This window comes from Pagrus major, chromosome 23, assembly GCF_040436345.1.
Source record: "Pagrus major chromosome 23, Pma_NU_1.0".
NCBI classification, from domain to species: domain Eukaryota; kingdom Metazoa; phylum Chordata; class Actinopteri; order Spariformes; family Sparidae; genus Pagrus; species Pagrus major.
In genome coordinates, this window is record NC_133237.1 from 11,745,604 (window position 1) to 11,758,775 (window position 13,172).

The 13,172-nt window shown below is 40.8% G+C and overlaps 2 protein-coding genes across 2 annotated transcripts in view; both read right to left on the bottom strand.

Moving 5' to 3' along the window:
* The window catches only part of mapk8ip3 (mitogen-activated protein kinase 8 interacting protein 3), a 29,192-nt gene extending 26,473 nt beyond the window's left edge, over positions 1-2,719 (bottom strand). Inside the window, exon 1 of the mRNA XM_073494262.1 lies at positions 2,414-2,719. Within this exon, the coding sequence (XP_073350363.1) occupies positions 2,414-2,719 (306 nt within the window). The remainder of the gene's footprint in view (positions 1-2,413) is intronic.
* Positions 2,720-8,074: 5,355 nt separating this feature from the next.
* jpt2 (Jupiter microtubule associated homolog 2) lies at positions 8,075-12,837 on the bottom strand. The gene is made up of 5 exons (XM_073494875.1): positions 12,451-12,837; positions 11,439-11,590; positions 10,968-11,119; positions 9,680-9,716; positions 8,075-9,500 (listed from the first exon to the last, which is right to left on the bottom strand). Exons 1-5 carry the CDS (start codon positions 12,504-12,506, stop codon positions 9,250-9,252), a joined length of 648 nt encoding a protein of 215 aa, XP_073350976.1. The 5' UTR covers positions 12,507-12,837; the 3' UTR covers positions 8,075-9,249.
* Positions 12,838-13,172: the final 335 nt, after the last annotated feature.

Sequence of the window (13,172 nt, forward strand, 5' to 3'; positions counted from 1 at the left end):
ACTAATCATTGCAGCTCTAGTTAACAGATTTACACTTGTCTGGTGAAAAGAGTTGCTGGATCAGACAATTAAATGTGTTGCAGCGTCTAACTGGAATGAAAAAATGTTGTTTTTAAGACTATGTGGAAAAATGCAAATGCATGTTTTATAATTAAGAGTTTTGGTATATTGAGATACATTCACTACGGATATACTGCTGTTTTTTGTGCAGCACTTGAAGGTGCATGGTTTTGTTTTCTATTTTCTCTTCATTGTTAAGTAATCACACGAATACTTTAAGTTTCAGTTTTGGTATCAATGTGAAAAAAAAACCTAAAAAAATGTGACAGGACTTGTTGCCATCTTTCAATTTAAACAATGGCCTCAGCTGGCTCAGTGCCTGCTGTTACCTGCAGTACCTGTTCAAGTATCAATACCCACAATGCAACCACATCTTTACGATAAATGATTTTGTTTTTTGTTATAGGCTTAAATATGACAACACTGACATTTTACTATGAACCAGTGAGTCTTCTCTCAATTAACAGCTTACAGTGAAAACAAACTAGAAAAGCGTCATGGGGAGAAAACACAGCAGAGAGAACAGATGATGAAACAGACTAAAAGCTGAGCTAAGCTGATACTAGCAGGGCTGCCAGTGATATGCTGAGGCCTCTTTGGATGGGAGGAGGATTAAAGTTGCTTTATGATCGCCTGCTGGATCCCACGGCTGCTGTGACACAGGTCAGAGAAAGACAGAGGGGTGAAAAAAAAAAGATTTGCTGGAGGTGGAGTCTGGCCCGTAACGTGATAGCTCCATATTGATGTCCACTTGTTGTTTGTGTCCTCGTTCTCGCTGCGTTTTCGAGTGAAAACGCCCACTGAGACTCATGCTTACACCCTGGCTGTCACCACATACTGCATATACGCTATCATGTCCTTTGCATATTGTATGGTTATGTATTTGCATGAGACTACAGCTGTGCTGTGTGGAAGCTTGGGTGTTATAACAGAAAAACATAAACTAACATCTTCTTACTGTGAAAACAGAAATGTGTTTGTCACTGTTGTTAGTTCCAGCATCAGTATTTAGAGTGTAGGAAGCACCATAAGTTGTGGTAATAATGGTGGTAGAAGTAGCAGTTGTGACAGTAACACCTGTAATTGGGAAAACTGAGATAGGTCCAGTAATTTAATAGAAGTGTAAGCAGACTTTGTAGTAGTATGAGCAGTTGTTGTAGTGGAAAAGCTTCATGCTGTTATTCAGGCATATAACTGTGTTGCTGTGACAGTCCGGACTAACCTTAGTTTAACCCTTTAGTGCTGTTCCCTTGCATGTACTTGTGTTTGACAGCCCTCATGCTGTAGATATTTACTCTATTTCCTAAAGAAACATTCCTTTGTCTGTGACATCGTGACTGTATATTGACCTCGAGGTCTCGGCTGAAACGGTATGTTATCAGGTCAATGTCCATGAAACCACATTAGATAAACTCTGCTGCTCCTTCAGCTGTGAGGTATTTTATCCAGCAGGACTTCATACTTTTACTTTGTACTGATGTCTGAACTAGACCTACATTCTTCCAGTGATGAAATGTAACTAAGTAGATTTACTCAAGCTACTGAGATACTTGTCTGTGTTATCTGTAGTTGTGTTCAGTGGTGGCAGGGGGTACATCATGGTATTTGTTCCATGTCCATCCCTGTCTGTCTTAGTTTTGGTTTTGGTTTGCTATAATTGACTGCAGCACTTTTGTTTGTATTTAGTTATTTGATTATGACTAAAGGCCACTGGGCCTTATGCTTGTTTGTGTTTTGTTTTTTGTTTTGTTTTATTATCTAGATTACAAAATTCAATATCCTATTCTATCCAGCTGTGGTGGTCCACCTCTCCTGAATGAATGTAGAGGAAACACTGCTTGTAATTCACTTGAGTATTTCCATTTTCTACAACTTTAAACTTCTACTCCGCTACATTTTGGAGTCAAATAGTGTACTTGTTAACCACTATATCTATTTAGCAACTTTAGTTATTAGTTACTTTGCAGACTGCATGCTGCGTCAGATTCCAATAATCAGAAAAATGCTGAATATTGGATCAAATAATTGGCCAGGGCCGGTCATCAGTGGAGCCATAATGAGGACATCTTTATTTGGGTACTTCATAAGCAGCTCTACTATTGTATGATTCACTTCAGAGTTGTTGTTTTTTTTGGGGGGTTACACTATTTTTAACAGCTTGTTAGAAAACAGTGTGGACAATGTGTCAGCAGCACAGTGAGACTATAATAAGCTCAGCAGTCTCATGTCACAGGCCTAAAACATGAGTCACATGTCTGATGAAACCTCCCGTTCAGACCGTGACTGTGAAGGAAGCACCATGAAGCTGGCTGTGATGATTAGAGGCCCGGGCAGAGCCGGGTGGATCACTCACCTCCTCCGCCTGCTTGCGCAGCGCTTTCTCCCTTTCGTACTGGGTGATGAGCTGCTCGTTGTCCTCCTTCAGCAGCTCCAGCTCCACTTCGTGCTCCTGGTTCTCCGTCAGCACCGCGTCCAGGTTCTCCAGGACGTTCACCACCAGCGGCATCAGCTCCTTCACCACCTCCTCGTCATAGCTGCGGATGAGCCGCTCGAACTCCCGGTAGATGCTGTTGGCCAAGCCCGACACCCGCTCCGACATCACGGAGCCGGAGCCGTAGTCGTCCTGGTAGACCACCTCGTCTATCTGCAGCTCCATCATCTTGGCAGCTGGAGCCGGCTTGTGTTTTCCAGATGAGGAGGCTGCGCTCACACAGTTTTCAGGCCTGTAAGGCGAGACTGTCACAAGGTCTGGATCCTCAGCAGCAGAAAAAGGGGGACATTTAATCAGTCTTTCCTCTAATAAAGAAAACTTATGCCATTTTGCAGCAGCACCGATTCACTTAAGTAAAACAGGCTGTTGCTGTGTGTATAACCTTGAGCTCGAATATAGACTCTAATGTTTTGATGTAAAGAGGGCCCCCTCCTCTTCCACCACCAGCCCGATGTATCGCCTCCAGACGCGGCCCAGCTAGTGCTCTCCTCCCGCGGGGAGCATCTGATCCGGGGAGCAGTGGATGAGCAGCGGGCCGGCCTGTGGATCGGCCCTCGTTGAGTCCATGCCGAGGAACGAAATGCCTTCGTCGATGATATTGCACCTGCCTCTCAGCAGCAGCCGCAGCCATGGACCCCAGCCATTACTGGCAGGGGAAATAAATAAATTAATAAATAGGTAAATAAATAATCTAACGCTCCCGATCCCCGCCGACGCCCGATCCGCCACTATAATATCGTTTCTCCCATGTTTCGTTCCCCTCTCCGGCGGGCCGCCGATGCTGCTGGCCAGGCTCGGGCGTTGATGGTGATGTCTCCCTATGGGAGAGGCTCTCCCTGCTGTTCAGATGGAGGAGCCAGCTGACCGACTCTGGCTGACGTCACACCGTCTGCATTGAGCAAGCGGCCTCACTGCGTCAAGTCAGACAGACCATACCGGAAGTCGGCGTCACGATTTCAAAGTAAAGCCAGACACTTGAATTTTATGATAGGGTAAATACTGATAAACACTGACATTAAATGACACATTCCTTTAATCTCAAATATGATAACTAAAAAGGGACATTTTTACACATTAAAAGGTCAGTTTAGTTGTCACTAGGAGTACTACTCATCCTATGAAAAAAGTAGTAAAATGTCCTCTGGGGCTCTGGTGGAAGCTTTCAAACGTCTGAGAAGAAATAATTGTGATGTTTTCATCCTGTTTATTTCAGTTTTGGTAAGGAGAATACACATTCATAACAAAGCCTGTGTCACAAATTGAGGGTGTGGAGTTTGAAACACGTGGGCAATTTCCGGACAGGGAGGGTCAAACAAAACAATGCCATTGGTGGCATTATGGGAAATGTAGGATTCAGTGTTTCTGAAGCTTGAATCATCATAGGAACTTGAAATAAGGATAGACCTATCTCACCCTCTGCTCCTTCAATTTTGACCATTCTTTTTGTAATCTTTCTTTTTTGTGTCTCCCAATTTAATTGAGGTGCAATTCTTAATTGCTAGAGTAGCTCCTTTAATACAAACAGGTCACACACATGTTTAAAATAATAGTTTGTTGTTGAGTCTTATAGACACTATAATTTTTTTTAAATAATAAAGAAATTCAAATATGTATGCTATCAACGCACATCATAAATACTGCACTTATCAACAAACTTACTTGTGTACATGAAAAGCATGCTCGCACACCCACACGCACACCCACACATTAAACCTCACTGTGTCTCTTATCTGGTCTCTTGGAGCTATTTGATCTCTATCAGCATGTTCTCCACCCCCATTCTGGAAAAAGTCACATTCACATCTCTTTTACTGATCACGCACAATACACAACATCTATTAATCAATAAACCTAGTGGTCAATGCTTTTCTGTAGAAACTCTGCCCTTCAGACCAGCCAAAGTGCACTAAGTGCCTGATGGGAACAAATGATGGGAAACCAAGTAAAACACAGATCTTATATACAGTTATTTCCTCCTAAACTTAGTCTAATTGTTTAGAGCTCAAAGACTCTGGCATCATCAGTATCATCCTTTCCTACATCCCAGGTTTAAATTCCTAGTTAACTGGTTTGGGATTTTATGTACCGACTTCATATAGTACTTATACCCATATGATTTCTAATTGGCTCAGTCAGTTCTTCTATAATCTGCTGTATGCAAAAATATGGTGATATGCTGAAGCCACATAAAGCTGAAGAGACTAGAACATCTCCTTTGTCAGAGCAGTAATCAGGATTTTCATATTATTGTATAATTTAAAGGTACTGAAGCCAAATTTCCCCAGTAAAACCATGAAAAGTTTCACTGGACACCCCCAAAAATAAAAACAAGCAAACAAACAAACAAAAACCGCACATTCCAGCTTTTTTTCTTGTTAAATGTATTCATCTCCCTCAATGGACATGACATGTGTTCTCCACAGTAGCTGGAGCCCTGTCTTTTGTACTTTGGTTTATAAAGCGACAGGCTTGCCAATAGTTTTATTTTGGAAGTCAAAAACGGAAGTTGTAGCTTTTCCTATACTTTGTTAGTATCCCACTTGACCTGAGTCCGCAGCAGGACCTGATGCTAGAATTTAATAATAATGACAAAGCACTCTCTAAAAATGAAACAAAATGCTGCACACTCCTTAAGTAATCATACATGACTACACTTTATAAAAACTTATTGACTGATTATTTTATTTTTTATATGTTGAAATGTGTTTTAATAAACACCTGACAGAATAGAAGTACCAAAATCACTTCTGTTTAACAAGCACCTGCAGGAGCAGCTTACATCCTCTGAACACTGTCAAAGAAATCCATTTTCCATGTTTTACGTTGCAAAGTTTTTTTTCAAGGGATTGGTGGTCTGATCTGTACTGTCGATTTTTTTTTTTAAATATGCACTATCCACACCTTGTTTAAAGGAACAGTTCTGTCCCTTAAAAGGTCACCAGTCAGTTTGGTTCTTGCAGTGAAAAATGACAAAACTGCAGCTAAGGAGGGAGAACCAGCCATCATGATTCAGGAGGCTGCACAAGTCATCAAGTACCTTAAAATAATTATTAAACCAACTGATATAATCTTTTACTAACCATGGTGATATGATCAGGAATAGTAAGAGGGCTGGTAAGAAACATGCAGAACCTTAGAGGGCAAAAATCTCTTGAATGAGTTTTTTCCCCCACTTTGATACAATTATATGGTCAGAAAATGTATTTACCTCCATTACAGGAGTCATTTGATCAAGATGGTGAGGAATTTATCTTTCCACAGTCAGTCTTTTATCAGGTACTTGCAGGAAATTCACTCAACTCTGCAACATCGATAAACACAGCTGCAAAAATCTTCTTGCAGTGGACAATCCTGATTAGCATAAAGGGGAGGAATATCTCTAACATTATTATATGTATTTGTTAGGTTGGTAAGTAAAAGGATTTGCAAATGCAGACTGTGGTTTCCCGTATAAGGTAAACATATACATTTTATGTTTGACAAGACTGATGGCTTAAACATAAAAGGTTACAGCCTCAAGACCCCACAGATAGGACATTATACAGCGTATGAGTATCAGTCCCAGACAATAAAGGTTGAGAGCAAACATCTTTCACTTGAACTCTCTTTCAGTCAGACAAGTGTAGCTTGGGCTATTGTTTCCTGTGGAGAGGATTAACAATGGAGACAAAAACTGGCCAATGAAGCATAAAAACTGGGCAGATAAAGGAACCACAGCGCCAAAGCCAAACTCATCTTAACTACCCTGAATTTAACAGCTATTTCAAATGGCAGCAAGAAATTAAGATAACTCAAGTGAGGCCAACATATAATGAATGAATTGCAAGCAAAATGTTTAAATCTACCATAATGAATATCAAGTACATATCCAAATGTCAGTGGGACCTCTTTTATCAGCATAAAGCTTCAGTCGTCCTTCTTATTTCATTCAGTAGGTGGCAGTAAAATACTGACAATAATCACATTTCACACCATTCCTAGATTTTCTTCAGACTCACAGCAGAAGATGGGTGGTCCTTTTCAAAGTCCTCTCCTGGTTTTCGGTTTAGGCCTGCTGCTTGGTACTGTACCAAAATGGACAAAGAAGACATGCATGAATGTGGATAGATCTGGTTTGAGTTGTGAAACACAAATAGGATCCAGTTTTCTTAGCATGTAGAATATAAAATATCTTGTATACCTTAAGATATGTTTCTTTGTTTGTGATTGTTATTTGGTTCTTAACTGAACATCTTATTTAAAACATTCATTATTCCCCGCTTAATAAGTTACAATTAACAGAAAAAACCCAACAGTTAATATAGTATACAGAATAAGAAGTGACTTCAGACTGTACTTTTCCAGAGTCCTGACTCACTGTTGTAACTTAGATTTCCCACCTCCTGTCCTGTTTTTATCCTACCAATGAGTGACAGGATGCTCGACATTAAGGTGGCGCAAAAGTGATATAAACATCTTTAGCTTTTAGTATAATGAGGAGTAAAACAATCTCGGCAAGCTCACAGCATCGCTCCACTGACCTCCATTAGACAAGAGGTCTGCCTAATCAGCCAGAATAACTGAAAACGTCTGTGTGAGTGTAGTATTGATCATATGCCCCATGTTATTGTCGAAGAGGCACCATATGCCATTCTGTACCATCATTTGCAGTCAATGGTCACATGAAGAATTTGCTTTAATATCAAGTGTACATTCACATTAGTCATGGTTGAGGAGAGTGTCTATACCGTTCCTCAAATCTTATACATTGTTCCTCAAGACAAACATGAGTTGTAAAGTCAAGCTGCATGTGAAAGAGGCTTTGGTTACTCAACATGCTGCACATAATGGTCAGTCAGTACTCATTCTACACCAATGACAAGTCATTTATATCCACAATTGGAAGCACAGCAGGACGCTCAGCATGAAATTTTAATTTTATGGCTGCCATGTTCAGAGGTATTACCTCTTAAATAAGCAAAGCCATTTAGCTGAGCTTATTAATTGTATAGAACCAGTCCTACCTGATGTCTGAGTTCTCACTTATGTGAAACACATGCTTAAATATCAAAACTTAAATGTAAAATAAAGACACCAAGCTTGTGGGCTTGCTAGTATCATGAATAGGACTCCTACCCATCTGTGTCTGTCTATATTCTACTGCTGCTTAAGAGAAAATGAAAAACAGTACCACAGATTCCAATGTGTAGTTGCAAAGTTAAACTAAATTTTCGGCATAGAGTGGCCATTTTGTCTCTATAACAAGCAGCTTGCACAGAATGCTGCCAAAGGGCAAATGTGGACAAAAGCATCAGTGTCAGTGATTCAAGAATTACAAAGTAATAATGGAGCAGACAAGACTCAGTTTGTATGTCACATTTACACTGATCCAAACAAATATTTAACAAGTATGAGTGGTATTTCCATTTATGAAAAGCAAATTCACTTACACAGCCCTTCTAATATGTGATTATTGAATCTCAAATATAATAAGCAAAAGTGTTCTGTGTGTCTGGAAAGTAAACAAAATGAGAAAACTCTAAATGCAAAACAACAGTTTTATTGCAATACACAGGATTTCTTTCTTCTGCTGTGCTCATTGCCTGCCAGGCACATCAACACACGGGGGGACAGGCTGGCACCAGAATAACATTAATGTGCGTCATTAAGTGGGTGAAAGAGTGATTATCAATGAGCCCACCTGGACTCAGGCAGGCCACACGCTTGTCCAGAGTTCACTTGTCTTCAGCCGTTTTAATTTAAAACATAAACAAAGGCCTGACCCAAGCAAAAAAAAGGCATGTTCATAAAGCAAGCAATGAGAACAAAGCAGAAAAGGACCTGCACAATACAATCGCATAAAATCAAAATGGAATTTTTTTAAGGAAGCAGATACATTTTGAAGTAAACAACTGTATTCATCTTTGTTTTTAAAGTCAATTTTTGGCATCTAGAGAAAGAAACCATGAAGGAAGAATCATGAGAAGGCAAGAAAGATGAATAAGGCTTCTGATCATACAGTCGTTACTTACTGTCTAACAAATGTATTATTTTGAAAAATGGCCAAACAAAAAGGTCTCATGTAGTCATCCATTAGGATCTGGCACTAGTGGAACTCCCTGAAACGTTTTACGTATTACACTGGTGAGAAGATTTTATTCACCCCCTCCAGACTGAGCGCCTACACACTAAGGTTTAAAACAATCACCCTGAAATGTATGTCTGCCACAAATTCTTACACCAGGACTATAATTTCACCAAATAATTTCAAATCTAGGACTGTTTGACGCTGAACAATGTACAATCACTCTAATGTCTTAACCATTCTTGAGATGCAAAAACATTTTCCAAAATAATTGTACCTTAAACCAAACTACATTATCACATGCTTAAAAAGAAAAACAGTGAAAACAGTAACCGCAATATTGGGATTGAACAGTGTCACATTCAAAGTGATTGGTTTGTGATTGTATGATTGCAGGTTTCATTGAAGAAATGGACAAGAAAAGCAAGAAAAGGGGCTGAAAGTGCAAGAAGTTGAGGACAACATATGTGACCAGGAGTTTGATGTGAACAACAAAAGAAATCCTGGTCTGCGTTTAGATGTACAGGTGAAGTAACCGTGGGACGAGGGGTGTTGGAATGACAGAAGATTGACAGAGGAGCAGACAAGGAGTGTGTGGACACAGACAGGGAGGAGGAGTGGTGTGTTCAGCTCATCAGTAGAATATCACACTGGACTTTCCTCCAGGGGGGTTGAGGACCCTATTGTGAGAACGAGGCCTGGGTCCCAGATGAGGCTCATGTTTCTTCAGGTCAGCAGTCTCATCTCTCTGATCAGGAGGCGAGGAAGGAGAGGGCTCAGGCACCGGAGGGGCCGAGACCGCAGCGGGCTCTTCCTTGGCTGGCATGGGAGCTGGGGGGGCAGCTTCCTCCTTCACCTCAGGTTGGCTGATTTTGGGTTCAGGTGCTTGAAGACGAAAAAGAAAAGATATTACAAAAAGGGGAAAACTGTATCCAACAGGTGCAAAACTCAAAATGTAGCAGTGAGTAGAATATACTCAATATGACTCAATATAAAGAAAATCTCTTAAAAAAAAAAAAAATTAAGAGCTCACATGGACTTTTTCCTTAATACCACAGACTCACCTGGTGGTTCAGGCTCAGGTCCCACACTTAGATTGTCCTGTAAGAAATTAAAGATAAGAGGTTTCTCACTGTGCAATCAATAAAAATGACAAAACAGGCTTTCTTCTTAGTGCTACTTGAAGAAGGCCAAAGCAGATGCTCAAAATAGTGCATCTTCCATGTTCATATCAAAGGCTTCTTGAAGTGAAAGTATTTCTGTCTTATTTGCATTGTCAGGCTACTCGCCTTGTCCACGTCTCTGACTTTACCTAGCTAAATAAAGGGAAATTAATGTTTAAAATCACTACACCCAATAATATGGCTCAACACAACATTTTCCTCTATAATCAGACACTGTTTTATCACATGTGCTCTGTGTAAAGGATCAAACGAGTCATTGATAGCAAGTGACCATTACACATGCTGTGAGTTTGCAGCTCCAAAATCTCCCTTTGATGCAGATTAATTCAGTTTAACAAAGAAAATGTACTTTTTAAAATCTAAATTAGATAATTCACTCTTTTTTTTTGCAATTAATAAAGCTTATTTTAGTTTTCTCCCTGAACACAGGATACTATGGCCAGGGATAGCAACTTCTTTTATGTCATACCACCAGGCTTTGCAATGGTGTAGAGTTACAGACCAACATCATTTGAGCTTCTGTGACAAGAAATTGATCATTAATACTGTTGATATTGGTAAGATTTCCACAATCTGCCAACAACTAAAGCCTTCCAAATGAACACAATCACAGTAACATAACTGTAAAAAGCTTTTCCAAAATTTTTATAACGTTCATCTTTCCCAGACATGATAAACCTCTTAGTTTGTTTACATGCCCTTTAAGTAAACAGCTGTGTGGAATATTAACACTATCACCAACCTCTGCACGTTTAGAGAAAACTGTTAAATTATCTGATCGTTCCCTGGAATTTATTTGTGTCACTGCTGAGCTTGATGCAATAGAATCAGCAGTCCACAGCTCACAATGCTTTGGTTGCACTATTGACCTGTGGAGAAGACCAATTGATACGCTATGGCATGTGACACAGTGGCTGGGCTCTTTGAGTCTTACAGGATAAAATGAGGATCAAGTAGTAACTGGCGATGAGGCAACTAGCAGACTTTTGGACCCTTACTACCAAGTGGAAAGTAGACAATATGCTTTTAATTTGGGGTTGACAATTGCTTTAAAAGCTTACTAGCTGGTGTGTTTATTGTCAAGAGTCAGTGGTGATGAGAAATAAACAAAAAAGTAAAAGTCCAAGTAAAGTCAAGGCAGAGTATAACATTCAGATGCATGGCCTACCTTTGGTTTATTTGGGTGGCCTCGACTTGGGCTTTGGCCAGGTGCACTTTCTGCAGACCCAAAAATGTCGCTGGTCAGTCCACCTGGAGGCATGGTTCTCTGTGCTTGAGTTGGAGGTGCAGGCTCCCCAAATATTCCGCTTGTCCTCCCACCTACATGAAGAGTTACAGAGATGTATGTTAAGCTTTGCTGCATAGCCACAGTGCCATAATGACATTCATCTCTGAATGTTTCTAAGGCAGTCAGGGTGACCCAGCAGTTTCCATTTGTCAACACTAGAAAACATACTTGCCTCTACCACCCACTCCACAAAATCTAGAGGTGGATTACATTCAGGTGCATAAAAGAATCAGTGTTTATACTGGAATTATCACATGAAGGTAACAGTTTTCACACCTTGGACATTGACAGATGCTTCAAATGGCCTGCCTATGCACATACAGAACATTAGCGCTGGGAATTTGTTCTGACCTGGTGGATTGGAGCGTTTGGGTACAGTCTCGGGCTGCTCTGGTGGAGCAAAAACTTTAGAGGCCATCTTATGAGGTCTTCTCGATGCTGCAGAATCCTCTTCATAGCCACCGAACAGATTACTGGAGCCACCTCCAGGAGGCTGCAACACCCTGCAGAATATGGAAGAATATAGTACCACTTGAACAGGATCCTATCCAACTAATTTGTCCAAGTCTTGTTTAGATCAACTATCTTGTGCAAGTGTGACTTTTTATTCCATGCTATATTCAAGAGTGACACTAATGTTTTCACGATGTCTTTGAGTCATGGAGGCTAATGTTTACTGATTACAGAAAGATGTCATATTTTTGCACTCTGACAAAGAAGACAAGTCGAATACAAAAGATAACATGGCTATAAATATGTTACAGTACAGACGACAGCTTAACCCAGCGCAGCTAAATAACAGGTTATTTGATTACACACTGGCAATGGCGCCATACGTCTGAGAAGTCTTTAGCTTGTTAAGACGACGTTATACTTTCTCACGTTTCAAAGAACCGCAGCGTACGTAAACTCGAGTATTTTGAACCAAGAACTGACGCTTTCGAGTGCGGAAGCTGAACCTCCTTCAACAAGAACAATGTGGTCACAACGCCGATGTTGGCGAGTACAAAGAACAGCAGCCTGAAGTGTCTTTCACACTTCCGCAGGCGCAGCAAGACAGACAACGCCTGGTCTGTTAGCTTAAAAGCTAATTCTTGACTCTTAAGTTCGCTAACGCAAGACAACTCAAACCAAGCTAGCTCAAGATGAACGACCACACAGATATTTGGCTCAACTTAGTCATTACATCGCGGCTGTTGATGTTAACTTTAAAGGCAATAGCAAAAAAAGTGAAGCTTCGAACAGCTATCATATAACCTACACATAACTGACTAGCTGACCGGCCGACTACTACACTCAAAATAAGACACCGTAGGCCCTTTCTTTCACAGACAACAAAGCTACACGGCTATATATTCTTCACCTTGAGCTTGGTTTTGAACCAGTCTCCAACCCCTGAAACATGTTCGTCGAAGTCATAGTGGTTTTATTTTGAGCCTTCAAGTTTCCGAAGACAACTTCGTCAATTTGCCAACTGGACGACCAGCAAGTTCCCCTATCTGCGTGTGCCCAACCAAACTCCGGAGTGAAGAATTTCAGTCCACCCAACTGTGACACAGAGGAATATAACTGGTCCACTGCCAAGCTGCCGAGAGGTGCGGGTGCGCTCGTTTCATGTCACACGGCATCCCTCCAGCAAAGATGGACCAAGTTGTCCACTGTTTTGGTGTCTTTTGAGACAGAACTGCTCTTTAGTCAGAACAGAACTGGGGCTACTTCCTTTCGTCTTTCATCTGATTTGTACAGCTGTAAAAGACATTTATCCCTTTTTCACGTTTTTATAGATTTAAGGCAGAAACTCCGCCCTGGTGGTCTGTCAAATAGAATTGAAACAACCGAACGCGTGAACTTATCTTGATATGTGGCGCTTGTTTTTCTCACCGAGGCGCCTCGCCTAGGCAAATGCAGACGTTTGCTGAGTCTGAGATAGAAGCTAAAATAAAGTACAGATGCTATTAAATCAAAATTCCGTTGTGCAACATTTTGTTGTAGCTGGCGCGTTGCAATCATGGTTTCAGTAATGTTTTGTTGCCTGCTGTAAATGTCAGTTTTTGGTTCTACTTAGCCGGGTCACTATCGGCGTAC

Excerpts from the sequence above, each read along its gene's own strand:
- jpt2 (XM_073494875.1), bottom strand. The coding sequence starts at position 12,506 with ATGACTTCGACGAACATGTTTCAGGGGTTGGAGACTGGTTCAAAACCA. Across the intron at positions 11,591-12,450 it reads GGTTCAAAACCAAGCTCAAG|GGTGTTGCAGCCTCCTGGAG; the intron begins GTGAAGAATATA and ends CATATTCTGCAG. Across the intron at positions 11,120-11,438 it reads CAAACGCTCCAATCCACCAG|GTGGGAGGACAAGCGGAATA; the intron begins GTCAGAACAAAT and ends CTCTTCATGTAG.